Raw genomic sequence first — 20,804 nt, 5'->3', positions numbered from 1 at the left:
TGGAGTTACTCAAGCCAGATGGGGCAGAATGAACATCTCTCTCTCTCTCCTGAAGGCTCAGAGCTTTTTCTCCCTGAAGGAAAAAGTCTAGCTCTCCTTTCTCCTAATGGCTTCCACTTACCTGAAGCTTTGAACCAGCTTCTGCATCTTATTATGGGTGGAAATATGCTCCATCCATATTGCTGGGGCATTCTATTAAAATGGGACTCTCACTGTCTTTTTCTAAAAGACCTCTGTATCAGCAGTGTGATGAAAACAAGCATCTGGCTGGACTATTGGGGCCCCCTTTTGTTAGAACAGGGTGGTGTGCTCTGAGCCACTATACTTTGCAGTGCCCAAGGCAACAGGAAAGAAAACACTGGGTCTGTTGTTTTCCCTCTGCCCAGTCCCGTGACCACTCATGGAGAAGGGAGGACAGTTCCCATTCACCCCAGTCTGTGATATGGATTAGTTAAGCAAGTTTCCACTCACAGTCCCTTTTCCTGGTTTAGGTTCTTTGATACATCCTGGACATGTACAATAAAGGCAGCGACAACAAGAAAAGGCCACTTTTTTTCTCTCATGAGCATTCTTAAAAAATGCTACTATACCTGCATGGCTTTTTTCAGCTGTTTGGCATCATACTGTGCTGGTGTCATCATCAGCCCAAGGATAAGCTTTGCCAAGGCCCCTGATATTTCAGATTTCAGGTCTGCAATCAGATCCTGTCACAAGAAACACTCATGAAAAGACACACCTACATAACCAGAACCATTCTGAACTCATCACCCTTCCTGGTGGGCCGACCACAAAGGAATGGTGGAAGAACAGAAATGAGAAATGCTACTGATCAAGAATCAGAGATGCTAGTGGTTCTGCTTGTTTCATCTGCAGGTACAGTCATTCTCAAGAATGCAAGGAGGTACCACTAGATTATCTGATTCTAGAACAGTAGCATTCCGCCCCCCCCCCTTCTGCACAGAAATCTGAAGTGTAGGAATCTCAAGGTGGTTAGCTATTTTGGGGAAGAAGAAGAAAAAAAGCTGGTTCTCTGCTTTTATATAAGGAATATTTTAAAAAATATATATATTTTATAGGAGGGACTTTCAACTTAAAGAGCTTTGAGTGCAACTTCAGATGGTGGGTTATCTGTGAAAAGAGCTCCTTCCGTTTTTTTGTAAGAAAGCAAAAGCAGATGCAGAGTGAGGTGGGATCAGATCGGGGGTGCAGCACTAGGGGAGAAGGATTAGCTCTTCCTCCTTCATGATGTTCCTACTCTAAATTGACCCCCAAAGCGATTATTTCCTTTGTGGGGGAAAACATAAATGCACATGTTTTTGTGCTAGGGCAAAGAGAAGCTTTTGGGTGGGCAGGGGTGGTGGTACTTGCACTGGTGAAATGACATCCAGGAAAGGGCTAAGCCTTCTTTCCTGAATGCTGCAATACTGATGCAGCAGCAGCACCACCACCACCACCATAGAGATTGTGCAACAACAATGTGGAATCTTTATCAGAGTGAGATCTCCTGGGTGTTTTCCAAATTTGGGGGGTTTACTGCAAGAGGAAGTGTTGTAGGGTTAGAACAAGAGTATATAAAGCATGTATAAGCATAAAACAGAGTCCATACAGGCCATACAAAATTGCTGCCTTTTATTATGGTTCATTATGGTTTTTTAACTTTCATTTTGTTCACACAGCAGGCTTCACTTTATCCATCCCATCCATTTCTGGGCATTTTCCAGACTAGACCCTACAACAGGGTCAGGACAAATCTCGGAAGTCTGCTTCCACACTTCTTGCGTCGTGACACTGCAGTCCCTACGCAGACAGCATGGTGCTGTTCACATTTCCAGTGCCTTGTTGTTTAATCGCCACAATAGAGAGCAAGGACATCATATATCCGGCGTGAAAAGTTGCTGTTTTTTCAAGTTGTTAATTGCTGCGAGACTTCTCCCCCTGCTGTTTACATTCCAAATGCGACTTGCCCGAACGGAGGTATTTTGCTGCTGATGGGCAACTAGCCTGGAAAACACCCTGGCCAATAGGGTTATAGAGGAGGCAGGGTCCCCCACTTTCTGCTTGGCACATTCGCCTGTGCCCAGGTAGTGAAGAGAATTTGGTGTGTGTGTGGGGGGGGGGGGGGTGTTCCTGTGTGTGAGCATGCATGGTGCCTGCAGATCCACCTCAAATGTAATTTTCTGTCTTGTTTTTAAAATTATTTTCCTTGTGTTCCTGAGCAACAATAACGGTGTGCTAGATCAATGGGATGTTCCAGCTACTGTAATGAAGGAGTAACTCCGAACCATGTTTTGCAGTTTCACTGGGGCTGGGTCTGGGGCTGGGAAGCGCTTCTATAATGGAAGCGCTTTCCATTCTTACTGTTGTCTGGAGTTTGTTTTTTTTAATCCAATGTGTGCAAGAACACTAGAGCAATAGGAAGATCTACCACATCACTCCCTCACTAGAAAAGGATATCTCATGGGACAGCAGGGCACCACACAGGCCACCTCCCTAAACACCACAGAACTGTTATTCCCTTATGAAAGGAAATGTAGCTGGGTGACTCAGATGTATTGGTATTCCTGCACAAGAACACCATGAAGGGAGGGAGGGAGGGAGTGTGTACAAACACGCACACTCCTGCCACACTGAAAACAGTATCTCATGAGAGAGCAGGACACCATGCATGCCCCCTCCCCAGACACGACAAGAGCTTCTTTCTCCCCTTATGAAACATTGATGAGTTACTCCGATTTACTGGTGTTCTTCCACAAGAATGTCATGGAGATATATTTAAAAAATGAGAATCAACTGGAAGGGAACACAGACTTTCTGACACACACCTTGGCCCCACAAATTGCTTTTTCTGTGTATCAGGTATATAATTGCCCCTGTCCCCTGCATCCCACCATTACAGAGCATGAAAACTGCTATGCATTTTGCAGTAGCTGGACCTTCCCCTTGTTTTAGTGCACTGAGGTTTGAGCACTAGAACACTGCTGGGGCGGGGGAAATATAAGTATTAGATGGGGCTCTTGATTGGATGTTGGGACTGCAGGGTGTAGGAAGCAAGTCTTCCAAAGAGCGGAATGGAGGCAGGCAGAGCCGACATGCCCCGAAGTCACTCTGTGACAGGTAGCCACACCTCCATTCATACTTCATCATACGGGTCTCTCCACAAGGCTCTGCAAAAATGCCAGAGTATCCCACACTACTGTTTTCAACACTCTTCCAGAGTACAGCTTTTAAAAGATCCTTATATTACACATTAAGGGTCAATTGTCATGAAAAAAGCTGAATAATGCTACTGGCTGTATGAACAGATTGCTTTTACAGTATTGAAGGCACTGTGAATACCTCCCTCATCTGAACTCCCCCCAAACACAGTGAAGCAGAACTAAATTACTGTCTGGAAAGCACCCTGTGATCTTCTTGTATCCATGAATTAAAGGCAGCCAAGAGACATATTAAATTCTAGATTTTAAAAGGAGCTTTTTGGCTACTCTCAAGCTCTTTTGGGAAGCTGGAGGAAACAGCAGCAGGTGAAATGAAAGAAAAAATTCAATTTAAAAAATGGTAGGCTGGAAAACTAGAAGAGGAAAAAGAGATACTAATTACCCGGCCAAAATGAGACTTGTATGCCTGTATGATTTCTTGTCTCTGGGTGTTACTCCGCTGAGTGACAACTTCAATGATGGCATTCTCATCAGTGCCTGAAAGTCCAACATATAGAAACTATGAATCATCTCAGCTCATGAAGTTTGGCTTGAAATAGGAAAGGTATTTAGGTTGGACTACAATACCCACTACAGTATTGAGCAACCAGTTGGTTGCTGACAAAACCCCAAGATACCAGGGCCACACTGAGTTGAGTGGAATATTCACTTACTAGCTGGGCCAGGCGCAGAGCATCGGTGCCTCCACCGGCCTGCCTGGCCCACTTCTTGCCTCCCACGCCAGGCCCGCTTCTTACCCCCCCTCCCCACCCACGGTTTCTGGCTGGCGGGCTGGCTGGCAAGCTGGCCCACCACTTATTATTATTATTATTATTTTACATTTATATCCCACTCTTCCTCCAAGGAGCCCAGAGTGGTGTATTACATACTTGAGTTTCTCTTTCACAACAACCCTGTGAAGTAGGTTAGGCTGAGAGAGAAGTGACTGGCCCAGAGTCACCCAGCTAGTTTTATGGCTGAATGGGGATTTGAACTTGGGTCTCCCCGGTCCTAGTCCAGCACTCTAACCACTACACCACGCTGGCTCTTCCTGCCTGCCCACCCACCAATTCCTTGTGGCCAGGTCAGCCTGCCGCAGCCACCAGCTCCCACTGGCCGGGTCAGCCACCGCTGGCGGGAGCAGCCCACTTCGTTCCCCCGCCTGCCAATTCCCAGCGGCCAGCCCACTGCCACCTGCTGCTCCCACCAGCTGGGCCCACCACTGCAGCCCACCATTGCCTGCTGCTCCCACCAGCTGGGCCCACCGCCGCCTGCTCCCACTGACCAGCCGGCTGCCCACTGGTGGGCCACCTCCTCCCAGCCGCCCATCAATTCCCGCCAGACGGGCCCATCGCCGCCTGCTGCTCCTGGCAGCAAGGCCTGCCACCGCCTCCTGCTCCCAGCGGCTGGGCCCACCCTATTTTTTCCATGTCCCCGTCGCTAATCGGCAGCTGCTTGCGAACTCTCGTGAGAGCTGCCACACATGGGATTAGCGACAGGTATGCCTAGGAGCAATAAATATATAGATTGTCATGCTTAGTGGATGCACAGGGCAAACTTCTTCCAGGACAAAACAGACAAAATATTCCCTGGCTCCCCATAAATATGCCTGGCTAAATCATTCACTTTCTTACAACCCAGTCTTGGGTTGCTCTCCTGTGTGGCCTCTGTGGCCTCCCAGATTGTACAACTTTGGATGTCCAAATGGCTTTGTGCACAACAAAACTTCAGGTGGCCAGTATGATTCTTCTCCAATTAGGCTACAGCAAGAAAGTTGGAGAGAAGAGCTTAACATACCCAAGCCTTTCATTGCTTTCCTGAGCACTTTTGCATCAGCATCAGCATTGAAACCTGCTGCTGGATGAACGGTTCCTTTCAGCTACAGAAACAATAACAAAGTTAAATTAAAACCAAGCCTGCCATGTTAATAAGCAAGTGAAGGGCAAAGCAGCTTCTAGGGTTAGAGCAAGTTGGGAAGTTAGTCGTCATATTTAGGAAAAGAAAAAAGAGCCAAGCCAGAAAAGTTTCCAAATAATGGCAAACATATCCATGAAAAAGATGCGATTGCAGTTAAAAAATAATGTTAAAAAAGAACAAAAACAGAGCAGGTCCAGAGATTGTATACCCATGCATCTTCCAAAGTGTGCATGCGTGTGTATGCGTGCGTGTGTATGCTTGTATGTACGTACGTACACATACCCATGCATACACAGAGGGAAAGAAGTCTTCCTGGTCTCTCAATGGAATGTCAGGACTCTTGTCACACCATCTTCAGAACATTAGTTCAGTCATAGGGCTTTTCAATGAACTGATAGCATGGTTCCTTTAATCCAGGCTCTCCACTCAAATTCTCATGCACAGAGATGAGTTCACACAGTCTGTTCTAGTGACTGCAATTGTCCCAGTGTCTTTAGCCCTGATCAGCTTCCTTCCTATTCCTAAAGCAATTGCCTGACACAATGACAGGTTAATCTGTGACAATAGCACGTTTACATGTTTAGTAATCAAGGGATAGTGGCAGTCATCACTTGAAACAGGCAATGTGTGAATTCACCCTCTGAAAGAGATCAGTAGAGGTTCAATGTTAATACTAATAAAAATAATAATAAACTTTATTTGTTAGCTGCTCCCCATAACAAATAGTCCTCTTGGCGGATAACAAAGGTTTTAAACATCATGCTAAAAGAAAACTGACTTATAACCTGACCTCATAATAAGGCACTGTAGATTGGTTTCCTTGCTACAGCTCAGTCACAAAGATTCATAACACACACTTCTACTACTTTCCAGTGTTGTACGTGTGCTCCTGAGATGCCACTGAAGCACTCAAGAATCATGCAGCATTGTGCATATGGTATTGAACAAACACAACCCCACTGGGCTCAACTGAGCTGGGGTCCCCACCCCACCCCCCATCTTACCAGTGCACTAGTTTAAATATTCCATGCATTTGTATACTGGGGAACAGCCAACATCTTAAAGGGTTAATTCAGAAGCATGCACAGGTGAGTGAGGGAGAAAGAAAGAAATATATTCTCTCTAATAAAAACATTATTTCTTTAAAATACATGTTGAAAGGATGATTAGTCAGCTGGAGTAGTGAAAGCTCACTGAAGAGGAAGGGTAGCCAAGAGACCTAGCAGGAATGGGTCTGTAGCAAACAGGGAGAAGCAGCTGCGTTTTCAAGCCAGCAAGGAGCATATGGGGAAGGGAGGAGTAGGCTCTAACCTCTACTTTGGCCACTGCACTAAGTTCCCACATCTGATAGGCCACCTGCGCAGCTTCAGGGAAGAACTCACCTGCAGCACTGAAATGGGAGGGGACAGGACACAACGTTGATGAAGTTTGTGGAGACACACAAACAGGACGCAGGCCTTGTGCAAATCAGCAATGCTGCTTGCTTCCCTACCACCCACATCCTCAAATATGCCAGTCACCACCAGTTTTACCTGACAATGATTTTGGATTTCAAACCACTAACTGAAATAATAATTCATAGCTGAAGTCCAAGGGCCATCCTGTCACTTGTCTAGTTAAATTCTCAGGTCTGTTCAAAGCAACCAAGATGTCATGGATATCAAGAATAAAAGTCACCCCTTCTTTCCTTTAGTCATTTGATTCAGCTCTGGCTTAGAAAGTGATGACCTTTTTACCTGTAACCTTTTCACCTGAAACTTTATGCTTGTGTTTTTCAGGATGCATTTCTGATGTACTTAGCTATCTGGTTGCTCCCTGTTCCTCAAATAAAAGGATCAGTGAAGGAATATATATCTACATGAAAGGGTTTAATTATATCTCTTTTGTAGTGACCATACATCAAAAGGAGGAACAATGGAAGACTCTAAGTGACAGCTAGTTTGCTGTTAAGAGAGGACTGGAATGCTGACATATTTCTGCAGAAGTTATGACTTCTGCAGGATCATAAGGAACTTTATAATTTAAGCACTTAACTTCCAAACAGAGAGAAGTGGGTTGCTTTTAGCGGGTTGCACCACACCTGACTTTTGCAGTTACTTGTTAGTATGGCTGTGCTCCTTGAAATTCCTTTCCATAAAAAGCTCTTTGTAATCAATTCTGCTTTGAAGTCTGATGCTTTGGGTAGGTTTCCCATATATGCTGTAAAGGTAAAGTGTGCCATTGAGTTGGTGTCAACTCCTGGCGACCACAGATCCCTGTGGTTGTCTTTGGTAGAATACAGGAGGAGTTGACCATTGCCATCTCCCACACAGTATGAGATGATGCCCGTCAGCATCTTCCTATTTCGCTGCTGCTCGATATAGGTGTTTCTGGGAAACATACCAGCAGGGTTCAAACCAGCAACCTCTGGCTTGCTAGTCAAGTCATTTCCCCACTGTGCCATTAGGTGGCTCTATATATGCTGTACTAGAGGTTATATACACATTTTTGTAGAAGCTTTTTCTCTCAAGTTCTTATCATTAATACAGGGATGTATCTAGGGGAGAGGGGGCCTATGTTCATCCCTCTCTCTGGCGGCCCCACAGAGTGAGGGAGCTAATGAAGAAAATAGGGAGGGGTAGAGCTGGAGGGCCCTTAGGAGCTGGGGGCCCGGGCTCTCTGAAGGCTTTCACTCAATTATAGCTAGACCCCTGCCTGCATTAATATTGCCAGTATGATACTCTAGTGAACACAAAACTTTCATAGCAGTATATTCTCTAGAACTGAAGCTTTACATGCTCTGAAGTTTCCTGCAATCGTTTAAAGCTAGTCTAAATACTTGAAAAATCATCTGATTAGAGGCAATCTATGACAGAAGTACAGACAGACCTGGACCCATCACAAGTCTAGGTGAGGCTGCCTTACACGGAATCAGACCAGTATGATAGACTTCTGCTGGCAGCCGCTCTACAGGGACCGACCCAGGCAGAAGCCTTCCCAATCTACCCATCATACTTTTTATCGGAAGATGCCAGGCATTAAACCTGGGACTCTCTGCATCCACAGCATGGTTCCACAGCTGACCTGCTATCTGAGCTGGTCAGTTTGGGAGCCCCATTTAGGCTCCTCAGCAATTGTGTCTGCCCCCTAAGGGCCCTACCACATTTTAATCAAGATGTAATGGGGGGTGGGGGGGAGGCTGCTTACAATTTCACTTGTAAGGGACAATAAACATTGCTATATATTATTATTTACATTTATATCTCACTCTTCTTCCAAGGAGCCCAGAGCAGTGTACTACATACTTAAGTTTCTCCTCACAACAACCCTGTGAAGTAGGTTAGGCTGAGAGAGAAGTGACTGGCCCAGAGTCACCCAGGTAGTATCATGGCTGAACGGGGATTTGTACTCGGGTCTCCCCGGTCCTAGTCCAGCACTCTAACCACTATACCACAATGCCAACAGACCTCTAGGAACTGTGACAGCTAGAGTTTGTACAGCGAAATACTTGGTTATCCCACAGATGGCTGTCAGGAGAAGAGAGTCACCGCTAACAATATTGAAATGGGCCGTCCCCGGCAGAGACTCTCCTGAACCCAACAAGACTAGATTCAAAATTCTTGAGGCCCTACTATGTGACCAACTAGGGTCAAATGAAAAGGATCTCCTGTGTTTACATCTGAGAATAGGTGCAAGAAAGTATTTAGCTATCAGGAGGAAACATGGAGCACATTCTAGTTACACCACCTTGTTTCTTTCCTTGCTCTCAGTATTAGGAAAGGAACTTTTGTTTTTGTAAAATAAAGACTGATAATCTCAGTATCCCAAAAGCCTGGCAATCAGAAATGCATGGTAAGAATACAGTAACATTGGACAAGAAAAACCCTATCCAGATGTTATGAATCTGGGTCCAGTATGCCTCCAATGGGAGGTGCAGAAATGAGAGTGTTCCGGCTTGTCTCTGAAGCCCAGTGCTGGAAATGGGGAATTGGCTAAAGTGTTTGTTGGCACAGGAGACAGGGTGAGACTGTATGCTCCCAGCTTTCCCCATCTCTCTCTCTCCCCCCCCCCTCCCCGAGACCTATTGCAGAAACAAGGACAGCAAAACACAATGCACACTGTAGACATTCTTCACTGCATTCACAAGTGTACATCATGTGATAAATATAACAGTTTAATTCCTTCATGAGCTTTCTGCTGCTATTTTGTTGGCCCCACCACACTCTGCTATCCTTGGAATGCCCCAAACTGCTACAATATAACTCCAGGGTGGACAATGGATGAGGTTGATTTGTATTCTCATTATCTGTAAAATTTCAAAAAATAAGCAAACATCCTCTTCCAAAGTATTCCTTTAAGAGCATTATATGAGACCAATTTCCAATGAGTGAATGTGACTGTGTGGTTCAGCTGCATCAGCAGACACTTCGGTCTCTAAGCTGTGAAAGGTTTCTGCCAATTGCAGACCATTAAAAAGCACACACACACCCGATTTTTTAAAAAAACAACAACATTAAAACCATATAGGACATTTGTACATATTCATTACTTGAATTTTCAAAATGTTTAAAAACAGGGATTAAACTGCTTTGCATTCAATCTACATTGTTCCCTGTCTCAATAAGTCACTGAGCAAGTTCTCAGGGACTTTGCAGGTGACGTATTTAGCCCATTGTGGTAAGCATTTAGTCTCACAGCATTTAAGATTAGGGTGGCTTTCCAAGGGCTCTGATTACAAGCCATCACAAAGGTGGCATGCCATTCAAACAAGACTGGAGTTGCTACTATCTAGCCTGATTGGGGAAGGGGAAAAAAGACAACAGATAGTATCAAAGTAGCAACAGGATAGTGTGCTTACTCATCATCTCCCCCACAGAGCTTCAGCAATGCTTTTTTGTATTCACCAGATGTGTCGCTCTGCACACACACACAGACAAAGAAAAAAAGACAAAAAAGAAAGCTTTGAATTACACCAAGTCTCACACACCAGCCCTGGGCGCTTTCCAGACTAGCTGCTCAGCAGCAGCAAAACGGGCAAGTTGCATTCAGGACATAAACAGCAGGTGGAGCAGTCTTGCAGCAACTAACAACTCGAAAAAACAGCAACTTTTTAACACCGGATATACAATGTCCTTGCTCTATGTTGCAGTGAATAAATTTGCAACAAGTCACTGGAAATGTGAACGGCACCCTGCTGTCCGCGTAGGGACTGTCGTGTCACAACACAGGAAGTGTGGAAGCACACTTCTGAGATTCATCCTGACCCCGTTGTAGGGTGTAGTCTGGAAAGCGCCCAGTAGACAAACCACCAGGAGAAAAAAATCCAAATGCCTCCCCTCTCCCCCAGTTAGGATGGTTTAATTTATCTGGTACATTCCCCACGCACAAGGCAGAGAAAGAGCAATTCGAAAATGGCATTGTAATCAGTGAATTTCAGAAATAAAGTTCCCCTTTATTGTCTCACCAAAAGGCAATTGTAGCATAACATATAGGAGACAGTCATTGCTGAAAAGCATATTTCAGCATGTTTTCAGTTAGCTGAAAAGCCAACCCTTCTAACATCCAACAGTGGCATAAAGGCAGTTTGTGCTGGAGATTCAGCTTCAGCAGCATCAACAATTTATACCATCTATCCTATTGACCACTAGGGGCATGAGGAATAGAGAGAGTAAGCGAGGGCTCTTTGTTTTCTCCACCCTTGTTGTTTCTCTCTGCTCTGGCTTCTGATTGGTAGACTTTTACTCTCAGGTCTCCTCTTCCTCTTCATACTGGCTTTTTCTTCTTTCCTTGTTCTGCTCTTGTACTATGAAGACCAGGTGCGCAGCCAGACAAGTGGCGGCCTGCATCCAGCCCCTCTCAGCAGCCCGCTCTGTGTTCACCCGTGTGCGTGATGTCATGCACAGAGGGGGCGTGGCTCGGGCTTCGGAGGAGCCCAGAGTGAACCCCCTCCCATGCCCGGGCCGCTGAGAGCCCAGGCGAACTATCTGCTAGTTATTTCAGGAAGTGCAGACTGCTCAATAGAACGTTTTCCCCTTCCTCTCCCTCTCTGGATGTCACACACAAAGGGGGCATGGCCTGGGCTGCCGAGAGCCTGAACGAGCTCAGCTCATCATTTCAGGCACTGTCGGCTGCCTGATAGGACATTTTCCCCTTTCTCTCCCTCCAGAGAGGGAGAGGAAGGGAAAAATGTTCTATCGGGCAGTCTGCGCTGCCTGAAATAACTAGCAGATAGTTCACCCGAGCTCTTGGTGGCCCCGGGCATGGGAGAGTGGAGTTTGCTCTGGGCTCCTCTGGAGCCTGAGCCACAGGGCTTTGGCAGCCTTTTCCACTGGTGGCCCGGGTTCTTTGAACCCGTTCACCCAATGGTGGCTCTGCCCCAATGAAGACTTAGTAAGATCCGGAACATAGGCTTTCTACCAACTTGCTTAATTAACCTTTACAAGTATTTGGACCTTAAATGTCTGCCTCAAGATACTCTTAATGGGCTTGATTCTTCTTACACATGCTGCTCTGTTCTAATTGGGATCACTGAAATCAAGAGCTTCAGATCTTCAGTTTTCTTGAGCTAGAATCTGATCAAAAGTCCTTGAGTCACATGGGACGGAGATGCTGCTTTTTTAAAACTGAAAATGGATGTTGTCTTTGGCAGAGGATAAACCTATGCCAAGCACGAGCAAACAAGCTTTTCAGAAAGTGACGTTTAATCCAAGTTGCTCCTTGGATATCAAACCTTAGCTATTTAAGTTTGTTCAATATCTAACCTATCAAGGTCTTCATCCCTTTCCCAGCATAACATGAGAGGAAAGAGAAAGAAACACACTCCCATGACACAGAGCAGAGATGAGAGAAGAAGGTTGCAACAAGGCCACCTGACATAGAGACCAACTACAATGCAGTGACTCAGTATTTACCTCAATCATGTGGTGAAGAGACTTCTCATATTTAGTGCGGAATATCTCCCGGATGTCCAACATGTCAATTTCGCTGCGTGACACCATGATCCGAATCAGCGTATTGTCCCTTGTTCCCAAGCCCTACAATAGATCAACTAAGGTTACAAAATAAATTCCAGGGGGTAACAAAAATATTTCAAGGTTTGCTCGAAATCATACATGAATGAGTGGAACGATAGATAGAAAGATACAACAACAGCACATCAAACCCACATGTCACCAATACCCAATTCATGCCAAGATGTTTACCAGCAAAAGTAAACATCTCTTTCTGAATGTTTATTTTGCAATATGATTGTTTGGTTCCTCGAAGGCAAAAATGAACAAACTGCTACTCTCTCTGGCTAATTATGTAGGTCTGGATAGTCATTGTTACTGCAAATAAGCAGGGCGGGGAGGAGAGAGAGAGAGAGAGAGAGAGAGAGAGAGAGAGAGAGAGAGAGAGAGAGAGATTCCTGTCTTGGGTCAGACAACTCAAGTAGCTCACTCTTGCACTCTGACCTCTCTCAGCCCTCCTCCGCTACTAACCCCTCATCCTGGCATATAGCCCCTGACATGTGGGGCATGTCTCATGAGACTTCAGTCCATAGTCTCGCGTGACTTGCCCCAAAGCTTGTGAGAGTTTGTAGTTTGTGACTGACAAAGGCTTGCAATGAATTGAGGGCCAGTTGCTGTATTCCTCGGCATTCAGAAGGGGAGGAGCATCTCCTGACGGGCCTAGGAGAGGTGGCGGCGCCCAGTCGGGCAGGGTAAGGTCATCACTTTCTCCATCGGCGCCCGGCAGGATAGCATAAAAACCCCGACAAAGAGGGAACAGAGAATAATGTGTGGTTCTCTGCAATGATGTACGAGAAGCAGCATAACTCAGTCATTTTATACAGGCAAATACATGCATCCACATACAGTTCAGATTGCTTCTAATGGATTACTATTAACACTGTAACCATTAAAGTGTAAAGCAACCATTATATGTACTGACTGTTAGCACCCCATCTTTTCTCAACCCTCTGCTAACTGTTTTACCCATATAAGCCAGCACTTACTCCAATATACTGGAACTTCATTGGTTCCCAGTGTCAGAATGTAAGCAATGTAGTGTGCAAGATAAGGCAAGTGACAATAATTTAATAAGGATATCAGCCTGGAGCACCTGGACCATGACTGACCTTCATGGCTTTAAAGAGTCTCTCTGCAAAATACGCTGGTGTACTCCTGATGCACTTTACTGTGGAGGGGATACAGAAAGAGAGAAAAAGTAAAGCAGGCTTTCGGCTTGTAATTGCTTCCTTAGCCCTGGAGCACTTCCAAAAACTCAACTGTTCATCATGAAAGGAAAAACAATTTTTAGAATGTCCCAGAGTCTCAAACACCGCCCCGCCCCCTGACAAAAAAATACCCAAAGCTGTGGTGCTACTACTACAGGTTTTTAAGATAAAGAATATTGAGAGGAACATTATCTGTACTAAATTGTATACAGCAGCGTATCTCAAGCTGTGTTTGGAGAGCAGTATGCTCAATTCCCCCCCCCCAAAATGTAAGCATGCCTCAGGATTAAGTAGGATGAGGAACACTGACCTACACAAGACTCTTCAACACTTAGGTGCACAGGATGTTCATTGCCATTTGGTCTGTGGCAATGCATAATGGATAGCATAAGAAGATGCACCTTTGAGGAGAAAGCATGAAGGGACTCAGGTTTGGCACACCTGCACTGCTCTGTTCCCTGACCCATCACCTGGTCAGGAGAATGGGGTAAAAGACCAGCCTAGGATTCCTTTCCTTTGCTGTGGGGACTATGCGGTCTTTCCATTGGTATAAAATGAACTATGGGCATTAACATTGTCCCAAATAACCCCACTCTGCAGACATATCCTCACACTGTCGTCACCAAAATAAAAATGCTGCCTTCTGTTACCCCCCAAAGTAGGCAATATAAATACCGACTATGTGTACAAACTGACATTTGTCAGGTTAAAAAAAAATCCAAATATGTTTGGAATATTGGCAGCTAAAATATATAGATTAGTTCCAGGCCTTTGGCTCCTAGAAATCTTTCATGCTGATGTCTCCCATCCTTGTTTTTATATTTAACTTTTCAACAATGTGTCTAATCTAAAACTGGAATTTGTAGCCACAGTGAGTTTAGGACACTGGCCCACAAATTGTGCAGCATAATGCAGTGTTCAAAAGCCACCTATGCCACTGAGGGCTCTTAAGGAACCACTGATGGTCTTGCACTTAACGTAGTGCACGAGCACTCAGAGTGCTCTTTCCAATGTAAGTAGCACTTCTAGAGTGTGGGCATGCCGCTAAGTACTTGTGTTCTTGTGCAAAAGTGCAAGATCATCCAAGATCCTTGGGAGCCTGCAACAGTGTGGCCAGCTCAGAAACGCCTGTCTTATGCTACGCAACATGTGGCCAGCATCTCTATGTACTATTTTAATAGCATTCTCAACAGTTACTGATCTGACCACAAACTTGGCATCCTTGAAAAGCACAATAATCGAGACCGGCATAGGCTGAAGAATTCTGTAATGTAAGAGTCACTTCCTTCCAGCCTACTTCATTTCTCTGAAATACATAACAGGAGCAGCTCACCTACTGCTAGCATCAGTTTCTCAATGTCCCCAGACAGCTCTCCACGGATGCTTTGCTCAATGGGTTTGCCTGCAATCTTCAGATACTCATCAAAGACTGAAAAGAAAGCAAAAGAGGAACAGTTTGCACACAAACACACCTTCTGTTCATTGCAAGGCATGGTGTTCTCTTTCCAAAAGCAGCCCAAATCTTTGGTGCAAAGTTACTTAATTAGCATACTGAAACTTGAATACAATATATAATATCCCCACTGTATTGTATTATGTTCAGAGAACCCTTAAATAGATTGGATTGGGTGCCCTTGTACCTTTTAAGCTAATTTATTCTCTGTTTCAGAATATTCATGGCCTGCATACTGGCACATCTCAAGATTCATTGGAACAATGCAGGGTAAAGGCAGGTGAAATGCAAACATTACGAGCTAAGCAACTCCTTGTCACCCTGGTTTGTCTTCTTTCCTCTGAAACACTATGCAACCACCATTGCCCCCCTTATTAGATTAACAGCCAACTCTGGTTTTAATTCCAATACATAGCAGTCTTTTCAAAGAGATTTTACTCAGCAGGGAGACCAACACAACACCACCACATTATACAAGGCAAAATTGATCAAAGAGACAACTACATTTAAATGGAGTGCAGAATACTCTGGTTAACTGGGCAAAGAGGCACCTTTCAAAGTGGTGATTCACTTTATATTAAGCAGGGATGTGGGGGGAGCAACAAGCCTGATTCAAACCTGGCACAGCATCCCTCATGTGGCAGCTGCTGGCACTTACTACGACTATTTATACAGCACTGTTCAACAAAAGCTTCCAAAGCAGTTTACAGAGAAAAACAAACAAAGAAGATGGCTTCCTGTCCCCAAAGGGCTCACAGTCTAAAAAGAAACATAAGGTGAACCCTTGTGTTTCTTTTTAGACTCTGAGCCCTCAGGGAGCCATCTTCTCAATTTTCCTTTTGTATGTAAACTGATTTGAAAACTATTTTTGTTGAAAAGCTGCTGCTGCTTCTCTTTTTAATAAAATAATAATAATAAATAAAATAAGAAGACGATGACGATGACAGGCAACTTAAAGAAAAAAACAGAGGGTTTAATACTGGCTGCACAAGAATAGGCACTAAGAACAAATACAATAAGAGCAAAAATAGAAAAGTCAACAACAAATAGCAAGTGCCGCCTCTGTAAAGAAGCAGATGAAACCGTGGACCACCTCATCAGCTGTTGTAAAAAGATTGCACAGACTGACTACAAACAAAGGCATGACAAGGTAGCAGGGATGATACACTGGAACATCTGCAAAAAATACAAGCTACCTGCAGCCAAATATTGGTAGGACCATAAAATTGAAAAAGTTGTAGAAAATGAAGATGCAAAAATATTATGGGACTTTTGACTACAAACAGACAAACATCTGCCACACAATACACCAGATCTAACTGTAGTTGAGAAGAAAGAAAAACAAGCCAAAATAATCGACACAGCAATACCAGGTGACAAGAGAATAGAAGAAGAAGAAAAAGAAAAAATAACAAAATATAAAGATTTACAAACTGAAGCTGAAAGGCTGTGGCAGAAGAAGACCAAAATAATCCCAGTAGTAATTAGCGCCCTAGGTGCAATTCCAAAACACCTTGAAGAGCACCTCAACACCATAAAGGCCACAGAAATCACCATCAGCCAATTACAATAAGCAACTTTACTGGGAACAGCCTATATTTTGCGACAATATCTATAATAATAACAACAATATTGATAATAAAATTCAGACAATCCTTGGGAAGGATTCGATGTCTGGATAAAACAAACCAGTCAATAACACCTGTCTGACTGTGTAAACAAGAAATAATGATATAATACTACTACTAAAGAAGTAGTAGCAGCAGCAGCAACCAAGGATGTGGTCCCCACAACCTTTCAAGATATAAAGGAGAAGCAAAGAAGGTCAAGGGGCCTATATTTTGGAGGAGATAGAAAACAAGTTGCAGATCAGAATCTGATCAAAGGCGGCTGTTCTCATGAGCAGCCTAGGCTGATTGTGTGCAGTGCTGAGATTGAGCTCAATCCCAGCACTGCCCACCCACCCAACCCGACTTTTAAACCCTGGAGTTTAGCACAGGTTAAGTGAACATGTGGGTTGTTTAACCTTGGCAGGCAATTGTCTGGGTAGTCATCACTGGGTTAAAAGGCTTCCCCCACTGGTGCGCTGCCATTTCCAGCAGTGAGCCGGGAGGAAGTAGCCACCACACTCATGGTGTGGCGTACCCTGGGATGTAGGATGGGCAAAGTCCTCCTGCTCCCAGGTGCAGCATTTGCTGAGCTGCTGCTCATATGGGCATGCAGTGTGGCAAGGGCAGAGACAGCCACCACCCGTCTATAGGGGAAGGCCTAAGAGCTCCTGCCTTCCACCTATCCCACCCTCCCAGCCAAGGTCATGTGAAAGACCTCAAGGTATTATCAGGAGGTCATGTAGCAATGCAGCCCAATTCTAAAGGACATCCTTAGCTAAAATTCACCTCATTCCTATATAGGGCCTAGACAATGCCACAATACAGCCACTAGATGGTGTGTTCATTTATTCTTCCTGCACATGGGTGCTCACTCTAGGAAAATGTGTGAAAAAGCATAAGTTGCAGTTTGAGACTCAAACAATCTCTTTGAATGCTGTACTCAAGCTCACCCAGCCGAAGGTGTTGTTTGCTTCGGTTTCCAAGAATATAGATAAACTCAGCCTCATCTGTGCCCCATTTTGCCTCTCCAGATTCAAACAGGTCCTTTGAGAAAGCACAAATGCACAACAGAAGCAATTTAAATTCAGAGAACAACATTGTAACAATCAGGCAGTAACAGCCTTTCCTTTCCTGTAAAGAGTGAACCAGAAGTGAACCCTGTCCTGACTGACAGGCAGTGACCTCTGGAGATCAGCCACTCAGCACACGGTGGCTGTGACCTAGAGGGCCTAGCAGGAGGAAGTGAAGTTTGTCTTTGTGTGCAGAAGGAGCTAGGAGGGAGGTGAGAGTGGATGGGGAGCAGGCTTAGTGATCACCAGCCATGAAGCCTGGCTGCCTCATGGCCAACAGCCAGCCTGGAGACTTCTCTCGTAGAAGGACATCTGCAGATCCTTCAGAGACAGGATTGCAGGAAACCTGAATTATCTCCTGGAGTTTGGGGTGAGTTCAAGGGGAAAGGAAGCCAAGGGCTTTTGGGGCTTTGGAAAGACTTAGACAAGGAATAGTGATAGCTAGACTGCTTTAGACTATTTCTTTCTTTTTGTGCGATGCAAATCTTTCCAACTGGTTTATTGTGTTTTTATTTGTAATGTTAACAAATCAAGGCAAATTGAGCCAATGCCCTTTTCCAACTAGGGCATTGTAAAAGTCTCTGTAAACTCTCAAAGGGGCTTTTGTATTTTCTTGCTTTTACGTTCTATGCAACTGGGTAACCACGATTTTTAAAGTGTGCTGCCCCAATATTATCTGAGGGTGCTTTTTGAAGTATTCTTGTAGTTAATAAGTGTTCCTTATACCCGTAGCTTAAAGCTGAGAGAGCCTCCGACTGAAGCAGTCTGTAGTATTTTGAATACAGTTTTTCTCTTTTTATTCTTTGCATTTTACCTATCTCTGAGTGGATTTTTAACTCAGGAAAAGGGGTTTTACTCTGATGCAAACATGCCTCAATGTTAATTGCTCATCCGACCATATGTTCTCTCCATGTGTAGGCTGCATGTGGAAGGGTTTTTGGACTTTTCCCTTAGAAAAGGGAAGGGCAGTCTCCCTGGACATTCAACCAAATCGGGGGGGGGGGGGATGTAATAATTAGGGTGTGGTGGCAGCATATCAGCTACTGAGGATGCAATTTAAATTTTTTTTTTAAAGGAACAACCTTTGTTGAGCAAACATGGAGGGAAGGAATCAGCATTTTTCTTTTCCCCCATGTGGGCTTGCCTTGAGACAAAGGCTGGACTTAAATCCGCTATTTGCTACAAACATAGGCAACTACTAAAATGTCAGCCTTTAGGCAACAATTAGGCAACTACTAAAATGTCAGCCTTTCCATCTCATCTTGGAAGTCTATAGAAATTTCTTTTCAAACAATGATCAATGTAACCCAAGACAAATGTGTACGTATTTTCAGGAAGAGTCCAAAACTGACATGCAAAATTTATCAGATTGATATAATCTGTGTTCTGTGTTCTGGGTGCGTAGTTAGAGTTAGGTCGGCCACAATGGCAGTAACAGTGCGGGCGGGGTGGTAATTTGAGGGTTAGAATATCGGTGAGCACCCTTGGATATGTAAAAGGGTGATTGGTTAATCGCTTCTTTTTGGCCTGTGTGGCACAGGGAAAATGATTGCCATGAAACCTGCTTCAGGACTTCTCCAACCTTTGGGCTGCGCGGTCCGGGGTGGACGAATGCCTAGAAGTATCCAGATCCTCTCTTATAGAAGCGGGGGTTGGCTTTGAAGGAATTGAGTGGGGCGTACCTGCCCATTCCCGAGCCAGGGTGTGTCGCCCAGTAGGGTGATGGGTAGGACTTCAGAGTTCTGACCTGCTTCTATTGGCCCGCACTGTTCTCTAAGGGTGATTAATCACCTGGTGTTCCAGTCTGCCATGCCTGTGTAATAGTTAATAAAGTTGTGGCCCTTTTCATCCATATTTTTTTTTAAAAAAAATTAAGTCCACATGTCTTCTTGAGCTGGGGTCTGGGGACAATGTTTAATTCTTGTTTTAAAATGTTTTTAAATTGTTAATTGTTGTGTTATTGTTTTTAATTTGTTTTAGCTTTTCATTGTTTTACAAGTTTGTTTTAATTGTAAACCGCCCTGAGCCATTTTTGGAAGGGCGGTATATAAATCAAATAAATAAATAAATAATAATCAGCTACCCCAATAACAATACTGGGTTAACTAATAATACTGGGTTAACTAGGGTCAGCTGGCACTGCTCAGTCTTTTGGACAGTGCCTAAAACAGCAGGACTGAAAGAAACAAAATCAAGCCTGCTCAAGACTTTGGAAGTATATCCAGCAGAAGATCACAATTATCACATTATCTCTGATCACATAATCCAGTATGGTCAGTTTCAACTAACAAGCCACTGTACATCAAAGACTGCGTGTATAAGAAATAACTCCATCATTTTGTGACTTAATATTTAAATGTGCACACATGTGTGCACACACGTACAGCTATAGGGCCTTTAAATTTAGTAATTTCAGAACAAGACTTAAATACTTGCACCACAGTTAGTATGCAATACAATAATAGAAAACACTATTATTAGTAGGAGAATGCATTTGATAGTAGAGCTGTTTGAGAAACAGAAGTTTGGTAGTTCCCATGCAACAGCCATGTTTGGAGATCAGGGCCCTTAATCTACTTTGGATTCTCAAACAGTAAATTACCAACATCAGAAAAGGAACCTATACAGATAAACAAACTGAACTCTCTAATTGGTTGGTGGGGCCCCCAGCTGGCCTTACGGGCTCTGACGTTCCCTCGGCAGCCAAGGCCAGAGAGGCCCCAGGCGAAACAGGCAGCCAGGCAGAGGAGCCCGGTGAGCAGCCAGCCAAGATGCTGCACGACCAAGGAGCCGGGATAGAGGGGCCAGGGGAAGGGTGGGGGCGAGTGAGGCAGGAGGCAGCAGCAGACAGAGGCACAGCTGAGCGGGATAAGGGTGAGAGCAGCCTGATATGGCAGAGTGGAGGTTCAACCAGTGGGGTCTTAGGATGCATCAGTTGTCAGGAGGGATTTAAGGCAGGCTCGGCCCGTGATGAGGGGCAGTTGGAGGGTGAGTGGTGGAGGCCTCCAGAGAGAGACTGCCACAGTGACCCCGAGGAGCCTGGAGGAGGAAGACTCGGGTGAACCCAACCCCCTCCCCTCAAAAACTCTGAGGCCCTGCCTGGGGGAGGTGAGAGGGAGAAGTAAAACAAGAGAATGGCCATGGAGAGACCAGGGTTGTGTCAGAAAGAAAAGAACACAAACAGGCCAGTATTGAAGGGCAGGGATGGAGATAACACAGATATCTAGATCTGAACTCTTCTTATGCTATAAGATTTATCTGGGCCTCTATATAGCCAATGAGTGGCAGGGGTAAGGAGAGATCACACCAGAATGTGCAAGAATCAACTAGTCAAGTCTTTGGACAGATTTTCTAGTACACCCA

At 44.6% G+C, this 20,804-nt stretch overlaps 1 protein-coding gene across 5 annotated transcripts in view; it reads right to left on the bottom strand.

The window, feature by feature from the left end:
* Nucleotides 1–20,804, bottom strand: part of ANXA6 (annexin A6) — a 94,439-nt gene that overhangs the window by 29,658 nt on the left and 43,977 nt on the right. For 4 of the 5 annotated variants that reach the window (XM_053297014.1, XM_053297016.1, XM_053297017.1 and 1 more), the window contains 9 exons: nucleotides 17,322–17,415; nucleotides 14,642–14,737; nucleotides 13,210–13,268; nucleotides 12,002–12,124; nucleotides 9,949–10,007; nucleotides 6,423–6,501; nucleotides 4,992–5,073; nucleotides 3,598–3,692; nucleotides 591–704 (listed from right to left, as the gene is read on the bottom strand). In XM_053297014.1, the coding sequence (XP_053152989.1) occupies nucleotides 591–704; nucleotides 3,598–3,692; nucleotides 4,992–5,073; nucleotides 6,423–6,501; nucleotides 9,949–10,007; nucleotides 12,002–12,124; nucleotides 13,210–13,268; nucleotides 14,642–14,737; nucleotides 17,322–17,415 (801 nt within the window). Of the gene's footprint in view, nucleotides 1–590; nucleotides 705–3,597; nucleotides 3,693–4,991; nucleotides 5,074–6,422; nucleotides 6,502–9,948; nucleotides 10,008–12,001; nucleotides 12,125–13,209; nucleotides 13,269–14,641; nucleotides 14,738–17,321; nucleotides 17,416–20,804 lie in introns of those variants that run through there. The other variant, XR_008316355.1, reaches the window with a different exon arrangement.

This window comes from Hemicordylus capensis, chromosome 2 (genome assembly GCF_027244095.1).
Source record: "Hemicordylus capensis ecotype Gifberg chromosome 2, rHemCap1.1.pri, whole genome shotgun sequence".
NCBI lineage: Eukaryota > Metazoa > Chordata > Lepidosauria > Squamata > Cordylidae > Hemicordylus > Hemicordylus capensis.
This window is presented reverse-complemented; position numbering and strand designations above follow the sequence as displayed.